Below are 20,947 nucleotides of genomic sequence, written 5' to 3'. Positions count from 1 at the left end.
GCTGCAATGGAAGGTGGTTTGCTGATAACGCCCATTCCAAAAGCAAATGGAAAGCTCCCACACTGTGTTGAATTTTTTTAAATGGATGCGCAAGAGTTAACTCTTAGATCTTTGGTTGAACTAAATTACCCTTAGCAGGTGCTATTTTCAGACCTCAAGCTTTCCCATCATAAAGTTTAAAAAAGAACGATTTGTCTAAAAAGCAGGTAGAGATATTCATTGACAAGGGCTTAGATGTTTTAGGATTTTAATGTTCTTTACATATTCAACATAAAATACTGACAATAGATAAACAATAGGGGAAAGACTTTTCAGCAAAGTATCACTCTTGTCATCAAACATTACAAAGAAAACAGTCAAGAGAACAAAGGATAGGGTAATTTAACAGAAATGTTTAGTTTAATGGCATAATTGAAAAACAACCAACCAATCAACTTTCTCTTTTACCTCTGGAAAGAACAGTAAAAATGAATCAAGAACTTCTAGATCTTTTTCATAAAACAGCTTAAAAAGAGGAAGAGGAGGGCTGAGGAGGGGGTGCAACTGTTGCTAATGGAATAATGCACAAGGTCAAGGATTTAATAAATTCTAAAAGTGTCTACATGTATCAGTGATAACCGTATTATTAGAAATATAAATGTATAGAGATATAAAGTATATGGTATTAGAAACAGACCTTGCTAATAGAAACATATATAAAGTATGTCACTTCTCTTGTGATAACAGTATAAAGATCGATCTACAGTTTGCCCTTTGCCTGGTCCTCTTAAACCACTCCTTCAGTGGTCAATGTTGACCTTGAATCAACAGCCGCTGAACCCAGGAGACCCCACAGATGTCTAGATTCGGCACCTAGAAGGCCCCACCTACCCTCTATGCTGTGTGTTCCCATGACTCCAGAAATAATTAATTGCAACTTGCATTATTAAGTCCACAGGCAAGTTTGAAAGCTAACTAGAAAAAGTAGCAGCAAAGGCAAAATAAGCAGGAATTTGTTAGAAAAGCAACAAGAAGGTTTCTTAAAATGTTTCCAGTTCAAGTCAGAATTAAGGTGAACATTAGGTCCCACCAGCTTTACAGAGCCGTAGATGTTTTGCTGTTCTTTCAAAAAAGAAGAATCTACAATAAACATGTTCATTTAAGAAAAATACTGTGTTTGTTAACTCTTTGTAGCCATCCGCAAGTTACTTTAAACTTTGTATGTTGTTCAGGAGCAGAGTATATCCTGGTTAGGATGTGTTCATAGCTGATGCATCTCCAAAAAATTTTTCATGAAGGCGGCCAGCTTCTGAACATCTTCAATCGTGACAGCATTATACAGAGAGGCCCGGATGCCTCCCACGGACCTAGAATGACCAAAGATCCAGGCATTGAGAACAAAAACGTCTAATTTAGCACCAAAACGACTTTTTCTAGCCACTGTCTCCTGAGAGTTGCAGCACCTGAGACCATAGTTTCCAGTCTCCGACCTAAAAACTCCCGACACCTGGCACAGAGCTTCACGCGTCTCAGTCATCAGAAAATTCTCCCTTAAGCTGTGAAGGTTCACCATGCTCACATTTAACTGAGAGTCATTCGAACTATTCACTCTTAGCAAAGAAAGAAAACAAGATGGGAGGAAGAGAAGATAAGCTGGAAGAAGATAGCAATTCTGTTCACCATTCATGAGCCTGCCGTGACAGTGCCAGCAAGATGGGGGCCAGGCATCTCCCTGCTGCTCTTCTCATGTGAGGACATTTATTTCTCATAGAGCATGCAAGACTAGCTACTAATTTGATGTTCAGTTGGAATAATAATGATGCTCTACCTTCGGAACACAGTGGTGCTGGCCTCATCAGAGATGGAATGGCAACCTCTGTGCTATACGAGCAGTGTAAGAGATTTTTCAAAGGTAATTTTGCCAAAACCCCCATGGAAGATGGAGCACCATTATACTCTCAGCTGGGGAATTACACAAAGGGTTCCATAAACAATAGGAAGAAGGCACATCCTTATAACAGCTGGGTTGGCCCAACAAAGTACATAACTGCTACTCCAAGCTAAGCAGGCTCCTAGAAATTTGTTTTATTCTGCATTTGAAAAACTAAGCTAATTCTTTGCCAAGCTTGTGGATTGCAGATGTACTCACCTATGCCCTTTCAAGGACAACATATTGAGTTCAAGAGCTTTATCAAGAAATCTTTTTTCTAAAGCATCATCTCCTTTGGCATTGCCAATGCGGAATGGAATATTCATCTTGCTTCTATTTTGGGGCTCCACTGGACATCTGAAAAACATGTTCTTTATTCCAGCTATTTTTCTGAAATGTATGGGTTGTCATAAACAAATCAACAGATTTTTAAAAACACTTCCTAGATGCAAGCAGAAGATTTTTTTAAAAACAAAAAACAAAAAATCTGCCCCAGCACATTTATTGTTTACTTAAGGAAACCAAACTCTTGCATATGGAACAGTGGGTTATCATCCCCTTGTATGACTTATACTTAATTTCCATCAGCCTCAGTTTCCTCACCTGAAACCTGGGAATAATAATATCTCCATTTCAGACTAGTTCTGACAGTTTAGTGGCACTACATATATGAAGCTTCCAACACATGGCAGCCACATGGCAAATGTGACTGACCTCTTTCTCTGCAAGGCTGCAGAGAAATGATAAGTTGGTCCTATAGTGGCTGTAAGGCAAAAATAATGAGCAGCAACTTTAAAGGACTTACCATGGTATTGCCCCAAGCTGTGTGACCTTGAGCACGTTACTTAACCTCTCTGCTATGCCTCACTTTCCTCATCTGAACAGTCGTAATAATAGAGGAACCTATCTCAACCACCTCAAGTTGTCATAAGCATTAAATAAGTCAGTATTTATAGAGAATTTTTGTGGCCCATTTAAAAATAAGAAGAGGTGGAATCTAATTTTCCATCTTTTGAATCTGAGCTGGCCTTTTGACTGGCTTTGGCCAAGAGATTACAACAGACTCTTTGCAACTTCCAAGCTTAGGCCTCAAGAGACCTTACAGCCTCTCTTCCTACTCTCTTAAAATATCACTGTCATGGTGGCTCACACCTGTAATCCCAGCACTTTGGGAGGCCGAGGCGGGTGGATCATGAGGTCAGGAGTCTGAGACCAGCCTGACCAACATGGTGAAACCCCTGTCTCTACTAAAAAAATTAAAAAATAAAAAAAATTAGCTGGGCATGGTGGCGCATGCCTGTAATCCCAGCTACTCAGGAGGCTAAGGCAGGAGAATTGCTTGAACTCGGGAGGCAGAGATTGCTGTGAGCCAAGATTGCGCCAGAGTACTCCAGCCTGGGTGACAGAGCAAGACTCTGTCTCAAAAAAAAAAAAAAAAAATATATATATATATATATGTATTGCTGTAGTGCTGTCACTTAAGCATGTCTGAGCTAGCGTGCTGGAAATAAGTGTCCCAGCCAACAGCCAGCACCAACTGCCAGATTATGTGAAACCACTGTAGACCATCTGGCTCAAACCAATAACTAGATGATGACTTCAGTAGAATGAGACATCCCAAGACCAGCAGAAGAACCCCCTAGCTGAGCTCAGCCCAACCTGCTGACCCAAAAAACTACAAGCAAGAGAATGGTGGTTGTTTTCAGTCACTTAAGTTTTTAAGGTGTTCTATGATGCAGAAATAAATAACTGACACAATTTAAAACTGTGTCTGCAACACACTAAATGCTATATAAGTACCTGTTAATACATTTATCTTTTAAAAATGTTTTATTTTTAATTTTTCTGGGTACATAGTAGGTGTATGTCTTTATGGGAATAAATTCATCTTTTTATTCCCAGCACCTTGCATAAGGTACATATCGACTCTCAAAAATGATTATGAGTGAATTTTTGTCTAGGAAAGGTTCGTGTTTGACTTCAGTTTCTGCTTTGGAAAATAAGCAGCCAAAATTATTTTTCACTGGCAACCAAAGGAGACAAATGGAAGAGTAGCTGACATTACTCTGCAATTAAAAAAAAAAAAGGCACAATGTGTAATAATCCTCTCTTTCTCTCTTTCCCTTTGCTCAAGTATATCCTATTTTATTCTTACACTTCTACGGGTAGAATTCATTAAAATTACAGCAAATAAAGGCAGTGTGAGAGGCCCCCTAAGGGCACATCCGTAATTCTTATTAAAGTTAATGAGAGTCTAGAACATACCTTTGAGCAAAAGAGAGGCCAAAGGGGAAACCAAATATGTGGAAAAGATTTTGAGCCTGAATTCCAGGCCCCACTATTCGAAGTGGTAGGTTTCATGGCTGATGTTGAAATTAAACATTCAGCGGCTACCCTCTTTTGATATTCCACTGCCTCAGGCTCCCAATGTGAGGCTCCAATCAGAGAGGTGGAGCAACAAAAAGCACATTTAACTTAAGAGAAAAAAAAATTGAAAGCAGGAAGAATTAAGCATCTGTATTTACAGTTCCTCTCCCTCCAACTTACCCATCCTATCATGAAAGTAGAAGATATCACAAAGCAATAATGTCATAAAAGCGAGAAATTAAAGACTAAATTGTCATGCAACAAATATTTATGCACTACCCATGGGAGAATGTCTCTAGTATGGGGCTGGGGGTAGAAAAAAAGATGAAAGGAAATTAACTGCTCCCAATCTACAGACAGATAGCTCCAGAGGGAATCACAATTATATGTAAGAAGTGCTGTAACAGCCAAGGGCTGCAAAGGCAGAGATGCCAGATAAGGAATTATGCAGAGGCAAGGTTGACAGCTTTCAGGGGAGGGGACACAGCGTGGTTACAACAGATGAGAAGGAAGGGCATCTGGCAGACAACTGCATCTGCAAAGGCACAAAGGCTTCCAGCAAGTCCGCTGACTTAACTGAAGCACTGGCTTCCTGGCTGGGGTGGCTGGGAAGACCCACAGGGCCAGGGCTGTGGAGTGCCCTGCTGGGAACTGGACTGGATCCTTCAGCAATGAGGAGTAATCCAGTTTGTATAACAAAATGTGGTCTGTGTTTTAGAAAAACAATTATAGCACACAGAGGAGAGACTAGGGGGTGAAGAAACTGGGAACCCACAGAGCTGCTGGAAAGCTTTTATGAAGAACTTTCTAGGGTTCCAATATCTAATATGGCCACAGTAGTCTAAAATGACCAAAGTCATTTTTTTCCACCTTTAGGAAGCTACATGGGAACAACCAGATCACACAGCCCTGATGCTACTGTGCATGTGAATGAACCTGTTTTCTGCTTCATTCCTGAAGGCTGCACGTCTATTTTGGATTGTATATTGTGTTTGTGTATTTACGCTTTGATTCATAGTAATGTCTCATGTTATGGGTTTGCACTGAACGCAAACTGCAAACTAAAAAAAGGAAATGGCTGGAAAAAAAAAAAAAAAAAACTTTCTAGGTCAAAAGAGCTAGGGCCTGTACCAAGGTGCCAGCACTGAGGAGCTTCAAGCATGGGCGGCAAACTCAAAGCCAGCAGGTCCCCACACTACTCACATGAATGAGTAGGACGGGCTGGTGTGGAAGGTGCAAACGAGCTTGCACATTTTAAACGTGGAGGACTAGTCTGAAAAAGAGGCTCTCCCTTTTTTTTTCCTGAAACATATGGCTGTCTCTGTCAAAGTTTCTTTTTCCCCATTTCAGAGGCACATGGATTACGGAATAAGAAACCAGATCTCTAAGTATCTTCCAAGAGCCCAATCTTGGCTCCAATTGTGTTTTTAAACACGGGTGACCCCTGTCAAGCACCACTGTGGGCTGGATCTAGCTCCTGCTCCCCAGTGAGCAGTCCCGGGAGTTTACACCAAATTTCAGAGGTGACCAAGTCTGTTGTTTGAATGGGTTGAGGGGTGAGGTAGGAGAAGGGGCCAAGGTAGACTGAGAGGCTATGTGGGCTATGGATGGGCATGGAACCAGCTGGTAATCCCAGGGCTGTAAAGATTTAAGGAGAAAGTCCAAGTGGGAGCCAAGGAAAGAGCCACGCTTCCCAACGTCTAGGTGGAGCACAGAGAAGATGTCAACAGGCGTTCTGGGAAAGCGGTTTCATGGCCAGAGAAACTTAGGAAAGCTGCATTCACAGAGCTAGGCAGATCTCCTCATTCCTGACTTCCTGAAGCCTCTCAAGGGCTCAGCGACCACATAAATGAGGAACCTCCAGGAGGTCAGACAGGAATGCAGTGATCCCCCATGACTGAAAAACGCTTCCTATTGCGGGGATGAGAGTTCCAGACAGTCCCCAAGGAGACATGCTGCTCAGAGACACACCGAGACTTCCCAAGGTACTGGAGGAGGGGAACATGGCGGAGGTACACCATGGCGGAGGTACACAAAGGTGGCAAGGCTCAGAAGGGAACGCAAGAAAGTCACAGGAGATGAGAAGGCGATGAAGAAACATCACTCCACCGTCAGGCCCCTCTGAAAGGATGTGTCAGATACACAGGCAATGCGAAAGAAGAGTACGTGAAGAGAAGCCCACCAAATGTAACCCTATGTAGGCCTCTCCTTACTGCCTGGTTTTGTCAACAAAAAATTAATTTTAAATTTGTACACGATTATGAAAATTTAGAATAAAAATATGAAGATCTGCCACCCTTCTTCCCACAGAGGTGGCTACCCTAACGGTCTGCTGTGCATTCCTCAGGATCGTTTTAGATACACACATGTACATCTGTGTGTATATGCGAGTATACATCTATGTGTGTCTATGTGTATATACGTATTGATATATAACTGTTGTAGATTTTTTGTTTTTGTTTTTGTTTGAGACAGGGTCTCACTCTGTCACCCAGGTTGGAGTGTGGTGGTCCAATCTCAGCCTCCTGCAGCCTCGACCTCCTGGGATCAAGTGATCCTCCCGCCTCAGCTTCCCAAGTAGCTGGGACTATAGGCACGCACCACCACACCCGGCTGATTTTTTATTATTATTATTATTTGTAGAGACGAGATCTCACTATGTTGCCCAGGCTGGTCTCGAACTCCTTGGAGGTCAAACAATTTTCCCACCTTGGACTCCCAAAGTGCTAGGATTACAAGCATCAGCCACTGTACCTGGCCTTGTTGTAGTTTTTAAAGACTCATAGATTTGTCTTTTTCTATATTTGCTCTTGCTCCTTTTGGTCTGATGACATAACACAGTCATCTTCCCATGTCTGTTAAGAGACTCGCTTCATCCTTCTCAATGCAGTTATTCCATATTACCCACAGATCCTAATTTATTTCATCAGACCCCTACTGATGGGCATGTCTCCATATTTTCACCATTACATCCTACATTGGACTTGCTGGTTCCTAATTTTGTGCACACCACTGTACCCAGGCAGAGTGCCTGGGAAAATAATTAAGGGCATCAGGAACAAAATAAGAAAGCATAGAAGGAATTCTGCCAGAAGGGTAAATGTGTAGACATAAAAATCCTTGGTCAAAGCGCATGTAAGTTTTGAATTATAATGAGTGCTGCAATCTCATTATAATTCAAATTTGTCCAGATTTATACTCCAAATTTGTCCAGATTTATACTCTCAGCAAAAGTGCATCCCCTCACTGGCACCAGATGTTATCAATCCTTTTAATGTCTGCAGATCAAAGGCAAAACATATCTCACGGTTTTAATCTGCATGTCCTAAGGAACTAATGAAGGTGGCATCTTTCCATTTGTCTATGAGGCAGCTTGCATTTCTTCTGAGTTGTTTCCTCATACTGTTAGCAACCACCACACCCCCACTTTTATTTCCTTATCCTTTTTCATTCATCTGTGGGTTCTTGCCTATATTAAGGATAGTAACCTTTATGTGTTATATACTGCAAAATCTTTCTCATTCTGTCATTTTTAAGTCTGTTTATGATGTCTTAAGCCATATAAAATTTTAAAATGTTCATGTCATTAAATATGTCATTCTTTTACTTTATGGCTTAAGTTGTATGGCCTCTTTAAGGCCTTCTGCACTCCTGGACTTAGACAGCAGCAGAGGTTCTGGAACGAGCCTTCCAACCCCATGTTCATAGCCTGGCTGCTCCCACTTCCCAGCTGCATCCTTGTCCTATCTGTGCTTCTGCTGCATAGGCTCAGTGTCTACTTCACAGGGTTGTGATGACAACAAAAGGCATTCACAAGTGTAAGGTGCCTAGGACTCTGCCTGCTTCATTTTATTTTAGGGTCTTCACTAGACCCATCACGTGCCTCCTTCTCTTTCCTAAGGCCTGGTAGCCACATAAGGTGATAAAGGTGACCTCAGATCCAGACATGGAATCTGTCACTTGCACATCCTTACATAATAAAATAAATATCTATTATATACTTATATAATTAATTATATTACAAAAGCTTGTATTATATAAGCACTGTGTGTCAGGAATATCATAATTGCTTTACATAACAATAACCACAAATAATGCTATTAAGAGCTAACATGCAAGGAATGCTTCCTATGTGCCAAGCACTGTTTCTAGCACTTTATACAAATTAACCAGCACAAGAGTCCTCAATCCTTAATGTAAAAATGCTCTCAATCCTTATATTATGTACTCTTGATTCAGAAGCATTTCCTTTTAATTCTCTTGACAATTTTAAGAAGTACGTATCATTACCTCCATGGTACAGATGAGAAAACTGTGGCTTAGAGCAGTTAGGTCACTTGCGCGAGGTCACATGCACTGCAGTGGCAAAGTGAGGCTTCTAAGCCCAAGAGGCTAAACAGCCCACGTGGGCTCAATATGGAGTCAGTCAGCACAGTGTGGGTGACTGGGCTATGGAATCAACTCGGAGGCTTTGAAGGTTGTCTTATCTAGTCCCAGAATTCCCTGCCAAGGTCACCAGCAGGGCCGGTGAAACACCCAGCAAACAACCTGGAACCATGTTAAGTAAAGGAGCTGGCTTACGAGTCAGGGGGCATGGAAGTGGGGAGGGATGCATCTTCTCAGAGACAAAAATGAGGAGCAAAGGTGGTGGTAAATTGCAAATTCTAATTCTAGGTATTCCTCTTTAAAATGCACGCCTCCCATGGGGCCATGTTGCTCCACTATTTCCATAGTTCCAAAGAAAAGAAGACTTTCCTGAAAACCTAAGTGAGTTCAGGCACAGCCTGGGAGTCTCCAGCTGTAAACAGAGGAGAGACAGAGTAGAGCCTCCTTTCTACTCCAGTAACAAGGTTCCACAGGACACCAAGCGCCTGGGATGACGCTTTCCAGGCAGGCAGCTGAGGGGGTGCTGGGAGTTCCCAGAAAGAGGTTTATTCTGAAAAAGGACCGGAAGTCCTGGGTCAAGGCAGTTCATAAATGAGTGAAGAGCTCTGGGTGTGAAGGGTGACCAGATTCCCCAGGAGATGACCCGCCTGCAACATTAGTTTGGCAGCCTGCCTGCTGGGAGAGGCCCAGGTTGAGTGCTTGGAGTTAAAGGACCTAGGGGCGGCGGGGGGGATTCAGGAGCTTCCCAGAATTCCTTCTATGCTTTCTTATTTTGTTCCTGATGCCCTTAATTTTTTTTCCCAGTGGTATCACCGTTCTTTCTGTCCTCTAATATCATGTCTACACATCTCCTGAGAAATATGTAGAGCTAAAAGCTAATAGAAAAACTGGTCTCCCATCCACTATAACCACCAAGTGCTTTTACTCACATTCAGGGATTTTTTTTTTTTTAGGGAGCCAGGGAAGATGATTTATTCTTCTCGGTCTTCCAGGAGCCTAGAACAAGACTAGTCTACAGAGTGGGTGCTCAGGAGTCATTTTATGGATGGATGGATGGATGGATGGACGGATGGATGGGTGGGTAGGTGGGAGAATGGATGAGTGGATGGATGGATGGATGGATGGATGGATGGATGGATGGATGGATGGACAAGTGGGTAGACGGATGGATAGGTAAAAGGGTGAATGGACAGATGAGTGGGTGGGTAGATGGGTGGATGAATGAGTAGATGGATGGATGGATGGATGGATGGATGGATAGATAGATAGACGGGTAGATAAGTGGAAGGGTGGATGGATAGATGGAAGGGTGGATGGGTAGGTAGATGGATGGATAGGTGGGTGGGTGAATGGGTAGGTGAATGGATGGATGGGTGGGCAGATGGAGGGATGGAGGGATGGATGGATGGATGGATGGATGGATGGATGGATGGATGGATGATTGATGGATGAGTGAATGGGTAGATGAGTGGATGGATGAATGAATGGATAGATGAATGGGTGGACAGATGGATGTATGGATGAGTGGATGGGTGAATGAATGGGCAGGTGGATAGATGGGTGGATGGGTGAATGGGGAGATGGGTGAATAGGTAGGTGGAAGGATGGATGGGTAATGGATGGTAGATGGATGAGTGAGTGGGTGAATGGATGGATAGGTAGGTGGGTGGTGGATGAATAGATGGATAGGTGGGTCAGTGGTGGAAGGATGAGTGGATGACAGGATTAATGTATAGGTGAATGAGTGGACAGATGGATGAATGAATGAATGAATGAATGAGTGAATGAGTGGATGGATAGATGGGTAGGTAGGTGGATGGGTGGGTGAGTAGATGAATGAATGAATAAATAGGTGGACTAAACACATCCTCACACGCTTCCACAGACCTTCCTTCCAATCCAAGCATAAGCCATCCCCTTCAAGCAGCCCATGCTCTGCTCCCCAAACACATTGTACACTCTTCCCTCAGTGCCTTTGCAGGGATGATTCTAACCTCTCTAAAGGTTAGAACTCTAAACCTTTCTGCCCTCTTCTCTGCCTAATTCTACTCATGACCAAGGCTCATAATAAGCTGATGCAAAAGCCCTCTCTTCACCTCCAACCAAACAGTATCCCCTTTTCCAGGCTCACGCCACATTCTTTAGCCCTTGGCTATGAAATCCTTGGATACCTACTGCTAATTGTGCACGTTAAATGGCTTCAGTGAGCACAGGCAGGGTATCCTGGCCTCCCGACTCACACATCAAGGTACAGGGTGGAAGTTTCCCCAGCACCGAGCCCCCAGCCTGCACTTGCTTCTCTGTTGCACAGAACCAGAGAACAGGCAGTAATGCAGAGTGTGTATCCCTTCCCCAAGATGGTACCTGGGAGAGGAGCCCAAAGGCCAAGGCATCCTGCCAAGCCTATCTCCCCCTGGGCTTGCAGCTGGAGGAGGACCACTGCATGCCAAGAGCTCACAAAAGCAGGCAACAAGCATTGCAAGAACAAAGGTGGCAGCAGCATGCCATCCAAAAAGTACACCAGCACTGCCCACCCATGGGTGGTTATGGAGATGTGTTAGTTAAATCTTGGCTAAAAAGTACAATTCTAAGTTAGGATTGAGGCATCATTTTGTCTGTCCCATGTGGCCACTGAATTATCTGAGAGAGGACAAATTTCCAACTTACCATCAAGCAGATATTTTTGTTACAATAGACTGAACCCAAAGAGCAATGACCACTAAGAAGGGGGTTCTCAGTTTGGTGGGTTTAAGCATTTATGTATATGTGTAGGTGCACATACATGCACACAGCGGAAAGTCTGGTCTTTGTATACCTGTACCCACCTTAAGGGAAAGGGAAAAGCAAATGAAGATACCACCTGTTACACTTCTCTGCATCCAAGGCACTGCACCAGGTGCTTCCCATCTGGCATTTTGGTGAAGGGCCTAATGCTGTGGATTGAATGGTGACCCTGAAAAGGTATGCCCATGTCCGAACCCCCAGAATCTATCTGTGAATATGACCTATTTGGAAAAAATGGCCTTTGCAGATGTCATTACGTGAAGGATCTCGACGTGAGATGATCCTGGATTATCTGGATAGGCCCTAAATCCAAAGACCTCTCTTTTTAAGAGACAGAAGGGAAGACACGGCAGAAAGGAGAAGGCCACGTGAAGACAGATGTGGAGGCTGGAGTGATGCAGCCACAAATCAAGGACCACCTGGAGCCACTAGATGCTGAAGGAGGCGAGGCATGGCTCTCTGGAGGGAACAAAACTCTGCTGACACTTTGATTTTGAACTTCTGGCCCCTGAAGAGTGAGAATAAGTCTTCTGATGTTTTGAGCCACTAAGTCTGTAGCACTTTATTACGCCAGCCCCAGGACACTAATACAAGACCCACACCTTTTCTGCGGAATTCCCAGGTGCAGGGCTAGTGGGTAAGACATACTCATTAATCATTTGGTCATGGAAATATTTAAACCGGAGTCAACCCCATGCCAAAGCCAATTCCATTCACAGACTCTGGGATAACAGCATCTGTCTTATAATAAGCAAAGGAGTGAACTTTCTTAAAAAGGGAAATAACGCAGAAGAGGAGGCCAGGAGTGAGTATTTATCCCAAAGATCTCTAACGGGAATCCTTCAATTGACACATTCCAGAAAGTACACGTGTTTTTTCCCGGAAAATGTACGAAGCAAGCAGGGAGTAGACAGGACCTACCCCAGGGGGTGAACTGAGATTCTTCCCCAGGGTGATGTCTTTGGTGTGAGAAACATCACTACCCACTGGAACACAGGTCCCAAAGCCTGAGAGCCCCGGGATGGGGCACAGGAGGGAAGAACTCACCACCCATTCCCTTGTTCATGGAGCCCAGGACCACCCACACTCACCAGCATTTTAATGTCTCAGAGAAAGGTGAATATGTCCACTTTTCAAAGGCACACAGTATATATATGGTTTTAAATTCACAAGAGGTAAAATAGCAGATAAAATCCATTGACTTACACGTAGAATCCTTGAGAATTATCAATAATCTCATAAATCATTTGAGATTTGATGGAGCTAAGCTTCTCCATGGCCGCCGCACCTCCATTGTTTTTAATCCACTCCAGGACCAAGCCCATGACGTAGATGCTAAAATGAAGATTTTTTAAAAATCCGTTTAGCTCATCTTTGCAAAAGTAGAAGTATATTCAAGCAAACTGCTGTTTAAGTTCCATTAAAACAGACTTAAAGGCATTATTTGAAACAGACAACACAGTCAGGTGCAGTGGCTCACGCCCATAATCCCAGCACTTTGGAAGACTGAGGCGGAGGGATCGCTTGAAGCCAGGAGTTGGAAACCGGCCTAGGCAACATAGCAAGACCCATCTCCGTAAAAAATGAAAAATTATTTGGGCGTGATAGCATGTGCCTATAGTCCCAGCTACTTGGGAGGCAGAGCAGGGAGGAATGCTTGAGCCCAGGGGTTCGAGGTTGCAGTGAGCTATGATCACACCAATGCACTCTAGCCTGGGTGACAGAGTGAGACCCTGTCTCCAAAAAAAAAAAATAAAGAAAATACACAAGACAAAAGCAGGGCTTGTGTGAACAAGAGCATGTCATCAAGCAAGGACTAGAGTCAATCCAATTCTAGACCCCTGAGGGCCAGTCAGAAAAAGGTTTAATGAGATTTTTCACTAAACGTCGTATCAATCCCTCCTTGTCCAGCTCAAGCCCTAATGTAAACTCTTGACACCAGAACACACTTCCTTATCTCCACCAGAAGGCATCAGCAGACCCCAATCCTGCCCCGACCCAGAGCAAGCTCTTCACTTCCTGAACTCCCAGAGCACCTTGCCCATATTTCCTGCATCGTGTTTTTCCACTTGCTCCTTTATTTTAAGTTTCTGTGTGCCTGTGGTTTGGCCTCTGTGGTCTTGGAAGGCTAGAAGCCCACACTGTTCATCTTTTCTACCCACAGCCTTAGCACAGTGCCTTCCAGCCAGCAGAGACCACTGTGGCAGAGTGGTTAAAAGGATGGGTTCCCCGTCCCAGTCCTGACTCCCGTCGCAGGGCAGCCACTCACTAACAGACTACCCAGGATTAGTCACCTCAGCTTTCCCATCTGGAACCAGGAGATTCACCTACCTGTGGTGGACACGTGGCATTTTATCCACCCTGCTCTTCCCAACTCCACCCTCCAGCCAGTATGCAGGTCCAGCAAGGCCCCTGACTCCCTGGTCTCAGAGTTGGGCATGGGACCTAACTGGGCCAATCAGGGCCTTCCCTGAGATTTTCTCAATTGGGAGTGGGGAGAAAGAGTGGGGAGAGCAGAAAGAGGCAGAATATTAGTGCAACTGCGAGACAGGATATGAGAGCCCTAGGGAATCATGTTTCTAGGAAACATCTGAAGAAGACCCATCTGAAAATGAAACCAACATTCCCGCTGAGAGAAACCAGGATCAGAAGTGGAGAGCAGATGGAGGAGGATTCGTGTCCCTGGTTCCAGGAAGTCCAGCTGCACCTCAGCCCTTCCCGCAGCTCAGGACCGTCCCTTTCTGAACCAAGTGTTTCAAATTTTTCCTGCCAGACCAGTGCTTAGCACAGGGCCTGGCACGTGGCAGGTGGGCCACACAAATGGTAGTCAGTAGTCCCTTCAAACTTAAGCTGAAAATATGAAACACTGAGGAGCGGTGCGTGGTTTTCCACAGTCTGAAAGCCCCTCTCCTTGAGAAGGTGCTAAAGGCTCCACGTGTGCTCAGTAAAAGCCGAGGGCACAGGAGCAGAGGCTGCCCAGGGAAGACACCATCTCCCTTGAGCAGAAAGTCTGGAGGTCAGCGGCCAACCATGCCCTCTCCAGAGGTGTGAATCAAAGGTCCTCTATGGGAATTGTGCAAAAATGTATTGGGAGTCAATGCTCAGCTAAGATCTGGGGTGGGGATACCCAGCTGCTTCCTCCTTTATTAACAGGAGGGGAGATGATGGGGTCTGGAAAATGCTCTAACAGCCAGCAGCTTGTCACAGGGAAGCCCCCTATACCAACTGGCTCATTCACTGTCTCAAGTGGGACCCAAGGCCTGGGTGCGGTGGCTCATGCCAGCTCATGTTGGCAAAAGCCAACACCGGGCTGCCCAGAGGGGCCTTAGGCAGGGAGCAGACAGCATCCACAAACATCCAACAACCTCTCCTGAAGCTTCCCCAGCCTACCTCCCCACAGCCCTGGGAAGAAAGAGCAGGAGTGGCTGCTGGCAGAAAGGGAAGGCAGAGAGGAAGAGAAAACAGCGCCTGAGAAATCCACAGCCTCAGCGCTAGCTCTCTGGCTAAACGTCCAAGAAGTCAGAGGGACAAAAGAGAAAGAAGAGAGAAAATAAGAGAAGGGAATGAGTACTTCCTGAAGTCTACTGTGGCCTCAGCCTATTTTCATTGATCACAATAATCCTCCAGTTAGAGACACCATCATCCCATTTTCCAGATGAGGAAACTGAGGCTCAGAGAGCTTAACTTGGCCTCAACTCATCTGGCAAGCAGCTTAAAGCCAGGACTCCAACTCCAGGCTGTCTGACTCCAAGAGTGCAAGCTCTTTCCACAAGTATCCAGGCCCTCTGCTTTGCCAGGGGCTGCAGGGCCCCAGCCGCTAGCTCCCCTGCAAGTGGGACTGCAGGGCTATCACCACGCACCAGTCACAGTGGCCAAGTCCAGCACACAGCACACATGCATGTGGGTGTGCATTCCCGACACGAGGCCGCCCAGCCCTCTCTGTTCAGCAGATGCTCTACAATTCCCACTTCACTTCCAACTGCTCCTCTCCCACACCTGCAGCCTGCTCACCCCCTGCCTCCACACAGAAGCACAGAAACACACCCTGCCATGTGACTGAATCCAAGCAGCGTCACCCTGTGCCACGTCACCAACAATACTTTCAGGTGACCAAGCTTCGCTTTTGCCTGCAGCTCTGTGTTATCCCAGGGTTTCAGAGCTGACATGCTGCACTGTGGATTTGGTTTCTCTAATCCAAAGTGCAGCAACGGCCCACGTCAGGTTCACCGTCCTAGCCAGACCTCAGTACTGACGCCTGAACCCCTAGCTGGCTGCTGCGCTCACACTCGCCGCCCATGCTCTCTGGCTTTCTTAATGAATCTGAGCAGGCAAGTCTAGCAGAAAGCTCACCCACTTTTAGGGGCTGCCTGGAGCCAGTACCCGTAACCTGGCTCTATGAAGCCTCAACAAGAGGCAGACAATTCAGAAGCAAGCAGGCTGCCCTGAAGACTGAAGACATCCCTGGGGTAGGAGGTCCTGCCCTCTTCTCCCACCCAGTCCTCTGCACAGCACTGATATCTAGCCCCTGTGACTCTACTTAACACAAGACCCTTGTGGTTTCCAGTTCTTTATTAACCCATGTTCAACTCCCATACAATCTAAAATCTTGAAAATACAAGGGCTCTAAAATGCTTATACAGGCCAGGCACGGTGGCTCAAGCCTGTAATCCCAGCACTTTGGGAGGCCGAGACGGGCGGATCACGAGGTCAGGAGATCGAGACCATCCTGGCTAACATGGTGAAACCCCGTCTCTACTAAAAAAAAAATACAAAAAACTAGCCGGGCAAGGTGGTGGGCGCCTGTAGTCCCAGCTACTTGGGAGGCTGAGGCAGGAGAATGGCGTAAACCCGGGAGGCAGAGCTTGCAGTGAGCTCAGATCTGGCCACTGCACTCCAGCCTGGGCGACAGAGCAAGACTCCGTCTCAAAAAATAAATAAATAAAATAAAATAAAATAAAATAAAATAAAATAAAATAAAATGCTTATGCAGCTTACAGCATGGTCTCAATTCTTCTCACTACCAGTGTGACATATTTAACAGACTTATGCCTTCATTTCTAAAATGCCACCTGTAAACACACAGGATAGGGTTCCTAACTCTGCCTATTAAATGATTAAATAAATCGAGGTATGTCCATTCTACAGGACACCATATATATTTTAAAACAAAAAAAGGGCCAGGTGTGGTGGCTCATGCCTGTAATCCCAACACTTTGGGAGGTCAGTGTGGGAAAACAGCTTGAGGCCAGGAGTTTGAGACCAGCCTGGACAACATATTGAGACCCCGTCACCATAAGTTTTTTTTTTAATGAAGCCAGGCATGGTGGCACTTGCCTGTAGTCCTAGCTACTCAGGAGGCTGAGGTGGGAGGATCACTTGAGCCCAGGAGTTTGCGGTTATGAGAGCTATGATCACACTGCTGCACTCCAGCCTGGGCACCAGAGCAAGGCCCTGTCTCTAACAAAAATAAAATTTTAAAGTAAAAAATAAAAATAGGCATTTCAGCTGACATAGCAGAATGCCAATGTCTATTGTGGAGTGGAAAAATAGAATTCACAGAACAATTTGTATGGTAAAGTTCAAGTTCCATTTGCATGATTAAATATATGACTGCATATTTGCATATGCCCAGTTAAGGGTCTGTTAGGATGCAAAGCAAGCAGTGAATAGTGGCTACCCTGATGACTCTGCCCACTTGCAATTCTTTGCTGAGAGTATGTTACTGTTTGTTTGTTTGTTTGTTTTTTGAGGCGGAGTTTTGTTGTCACCCGGGCCGGAGTGCAGTGACACGATCTCGGCTCACACAACCTCCGCCTACCAGGTTCAAGCGATTCTCCTGCCTCAGCCTCCAGAATAGCTAGGACTACAGATGCACACCACCACCCCTGGCTAATTTTTGTATTTTTAGTAGAGACAGGGTTTCACCATGTTGGCCAGGCTGGTCTCAAACTCCTGACCTCAGGTAATCTGCCCACCTCAGCCTCCTAAAGTGCTGGGATTACAGGCATGAGCCACTGCACCCAGCCTAAGAGTATGTTACTGTTATAAATTTTTTTAAGCAATACGAAATAGTCCCTGTGCACCAGGGCTTAGAAAAGGACACCAGAAAGTCCCCCGGAAAACTCTCCCTGGCTGTTCTAAGACTCCAGCTCTGCAGATGAGCTTCTGAAGTTGATGTTATGGCACAGTTTTCTCAGGATTCGGTGAATGTAACCACTGAGTTGAGCACTTTTCCCAGAGGAAAGCTCCCAAAGCTGTCTCCACTACACACCCCACTGTGGATTCCAGGATTCCAGGCGTCTCCATCCCACTGGGAGAAGGTAGTCTGGGACCAGTGAAGTCCTCCAAACAGGCTCACAGACTTAATTTGCATGCTCCCATTCTTTTATTTATTTATTATTATTATTTTTGAGATGGAGTTTTGCTCTTGTTGCCCAGGCTGGAGTGCGATGGCACAATCTCAGCTCACCGCGACTTCTGCCTCCTGGATTCAAGCTATTCTCCTGCCTCAGCGTCCTGAGTAGCTTGGATTACAGGCATGTGCCACCACGCCTGGCTAATTTTTGTATTTTTAGTAGAGACGGGGTTTGTCCATGTTGGTCAGGGTGATCTTGAACTCCCGATCTCAGGTGATCCACCTGCCTCGGCTTCCCAAAGTGCTGGGATTACAGAGGTGAGCCACTGCGCCTGGCTTGTTCCCATTCTTTTAAGAGGTGGCCTAAAATTAATGGTCTATTTGTTTTGTATTTATATTAGTTACTTCACCTCATATTGCAGCTCAAACAAATGTACGCTTGTGTATTCAATTAGTCATGGTAAGTAAAAAGTATTTTGTGTGGTCAGCAGGGAAGTTTAGGGATCTTTTCTTCTATCCACTAATTGGGGTTAGTGTGTTCTACTGAAGGGTTAAAGAGAACACCAGCGTGTTCTTTATTCCACTCCAGTTCATCGCTCAGGGCTACAGAGCAACGATTTGAAGGCAGTTTTATCCAGCACAATTAAATCAAAGTTCCCAGGGCCTATGGTCATTAGACTCGGGGGGGGGGGGGGGGAACATGGCTTCTTTTCAAAAGTAAGGCCGTTTCAAGAACTCTACTATGTGATACAAAGTTCTGAAGGGTTCCAGGTACCCCATCAGCCTCACATCACGGACTGAGGAGGGCATTTTGCACACATCTTGATGTCTCCATTTGTAGCTTGTTCTCATTGGGTGAGCTAGGATTTTCTAACTTGCATGTTTTTTTGTTTGTTTGTTTTGTTGTTGTTGTTTTGAGATGGAGTCTCACTCTGTCACCCAGGCTGGAGGGCAGTGGCATGATCTCGGTTCACTGCAACCTCTGCCTCCCGGGTTCAAGGGATTCTCCTGCCTTAGCCTCCTGAGTAGCTGGGACTACAGGTGCCTGTCACCATGCCCAGCTAATTTTTGTATTTTTGGTAGAGACGGGGTTTCACCATGTTGTTCCAGCTGGTCTCGAACTCCTGACCTCATGATCCACCCACCTCGGCCTCCCAAAGTGCTGGGATTACAGGCATGAGCCACTGTGCCCGGCCTAACCTTGCATTTTTAAGTACTGCAAATGAACTCCATTTAAAGTCATGGATTTACGGTTAATCTTCAAACATACAGAATTAGACAGAATATTTTTTTTTTTCTTATGGGGTAAAAAGAAAGAAAGCAACTTCCAGGGAGTATCTTGGAGTCAGAATCCATTACTTAAGTATCTTTTATCTTCTCTATTTACAAATTCTCATCATATTATTAACAATCCTGACTGGCCCTGAGATGGTCTCAATGATCACTGTTCTGATCTGTCTAGGGGAGAAACTCGGCCCCTTTTCTGCCCTTGTTTCTGCCTCTGTCCTTCCTCCGGCAGGAAAGCTCTGAAAAGGGAGTTCCTCCCCTCCCCCTACCCCGCATCCCCACCCACAGTGGGCCAGAGGAGCCCAACCACTGGTCAAGCACAGGGGGCGGTAGGGGAGTCACCATATGAGAAACTCTCTTCCAGGACAACTTTCTGTGTCTCCAGGTCTGACTCCAGCCATCTTCAACTCCCATTAGAAAGACTGGCCTGCTTTCCCACTGTTCCCACTAATGGTTTCTCCCCCTAATATTAACAAACAGCATGTGCTAATGTGCTCATTCCTTTCTTTTTTTTTTTTTTTTTGAGACGGAGTCTCACTCTGTTGCCCAGGCTGGAGTGCAGTGGCGCAATCTTGGCTCACTGCAAGCTCCACCTCCCGGGTTCACGCCATTCTCCTGCCTCAGCCTCCCGAGTAGCTGGGACTACAGGCGCCCACCACCACAGCTGGCTAACTTTTTGTATCTTTTAGTAGAGATGGGGTTTTACCGTGTTAGCCAGAATGGTCTGGATCTCCTGACCTCATGATCCACCTGCCTCAGTTTCCCAAAGTGCTGGGATTACAGGCGTGAGCCACCGTGCCCAGCCATGTTTATTCCTTGTTTAAAAAATGCTCTTCAAGGTAACCCTTGGAGAAGGTACCACGGGGTGACTGTCTGCCCTGCCCCAAGCTGTACCCTGATCACAACTTGCTGGCCTACAGGCTGTGGGACAGTTCAGGGACAGCACTCTTTCCCTGCCCCCTCCCACCTTCTCACTTCTGAAATGGGTGATGGTTTGGGCTCCTCTGAAAGCCTCCTCTAGCTGCAAGGCAGGCCCTGGCCCCATCTCTAAACAAGTAAGGACGGCCTCCTCTCCCTCCACCTGCCATGTGCAGCCTGGCACCTCGGCCCCTTCTCCAGGAGGCCAGCACTTGAGGTTCCCAACTGCACCTCAAGTGCCCGCCCAGTTCTTGTGTCCCAGTTGGCCATATATATATATGTATATATATACACACACACATGCATATAAATAAATGTGTGTATATATATAAATAAAATATATGTATATCCCAACTCATTTAATCTTCACAGCAACCCAATGAAAGGGGTACTATTATTACTTCTGGAACCTACTACACAGACATGTTAAGTGACTTGCCTAAGGTCACACAGCTAGTAAATACTAGACTCTCTTAGGCAATTGTAAATCTTAAGAGTCATGAAGATTGTCTCAAAATACCCAAGTTTGGGAGTTACAGGATCCTGAGGCAGGGCAACCTTGCTCTCCCTGAAGTGCCGCAACGCAGCCCCCACTCAGCAAATGAGAGCCAGGCTAAGAGGATCCCTCCAGATTAGGCTGAAAAATAGAAAGATGTTGGCCGGGCACGGTGGTGCACGCCTGTAATCCCAATGGTTTAGGAGGTCAAAGCCAGCGGATCACCTGAGGTCAGGAGTTCAAGAGCAGCCTGGCCAACATGGTGAAACCCCATCTCTACTAAAAGTACAAAAATTAGCTTGGCGTGGTGGCATGCACCTGTAATCCCAGCTACTCGGGAGGCTGAGGCAGGAGAATCGCTTGAACCTGGGAGGCAGAGGTTGCAGTGAGCCGAGATCACGCCACTGCACTCCAGCCTGGCAACAGAGCGAGACTCCATCTCAAA

At 45.6% G+C, this 20,947-nt stretch overlaps 1 protein-coding gene across 2 annotated transcripts in view; it reads right to left on the bottom strand.

Annotated features, from left to right (window-relative positions):
• Window positions 1–230: 230 nt before the first annotated feature.
• Window positions 231–20,947, bottom strand: part of PSAT1 (phosphoserine aminotransferase 1) — a 32,916-nt gene continuing 12,199 nt past the window's right edge. For both annotated transcript variants that reach the window (XM_045373076.2, XM_045373077.3), the window contains exons 7-9: window positions 12,653–12,781; window positions 2,129–2,266; window positions 231–1,346 (exon numbers count right to left, since the gene is read on the bottom strand). In XM_045373076.2, the coding sequence (XP_045229011.1) occupies window positions 1,241–1,346; window positions 2,129–2,266; window positions 12,653–12,781 (373 nt within the window). In that variant the 3' untranslated portion in view covers window positions 231–1,240. The remainder of the gene's footprint in view (window positions 1,347–2,128; window positions 2,267–12,652; window positions 12,782–20,947) is intronic.

The sequence above is a fragment of the Macaca fascicularis genome, chromosome 15 (genome assembly GCF_037993035.2).
Source record: "Macaca fascicularis isolate 582-1 chromosome 15, T2T-MFA8v1.1".
Classification (NCBI taxonomy): Eukaryota; Metazoa; Chordata; class Mammalia; order Primates; family Cercopithecidae; genus Macaca; species Macaca fascicularis.
The sequence above is the reverse complement of the archived record's forward strand: the minus strand, read 5'-3'. Positions and strand labels throughout refer to the sequence as shown.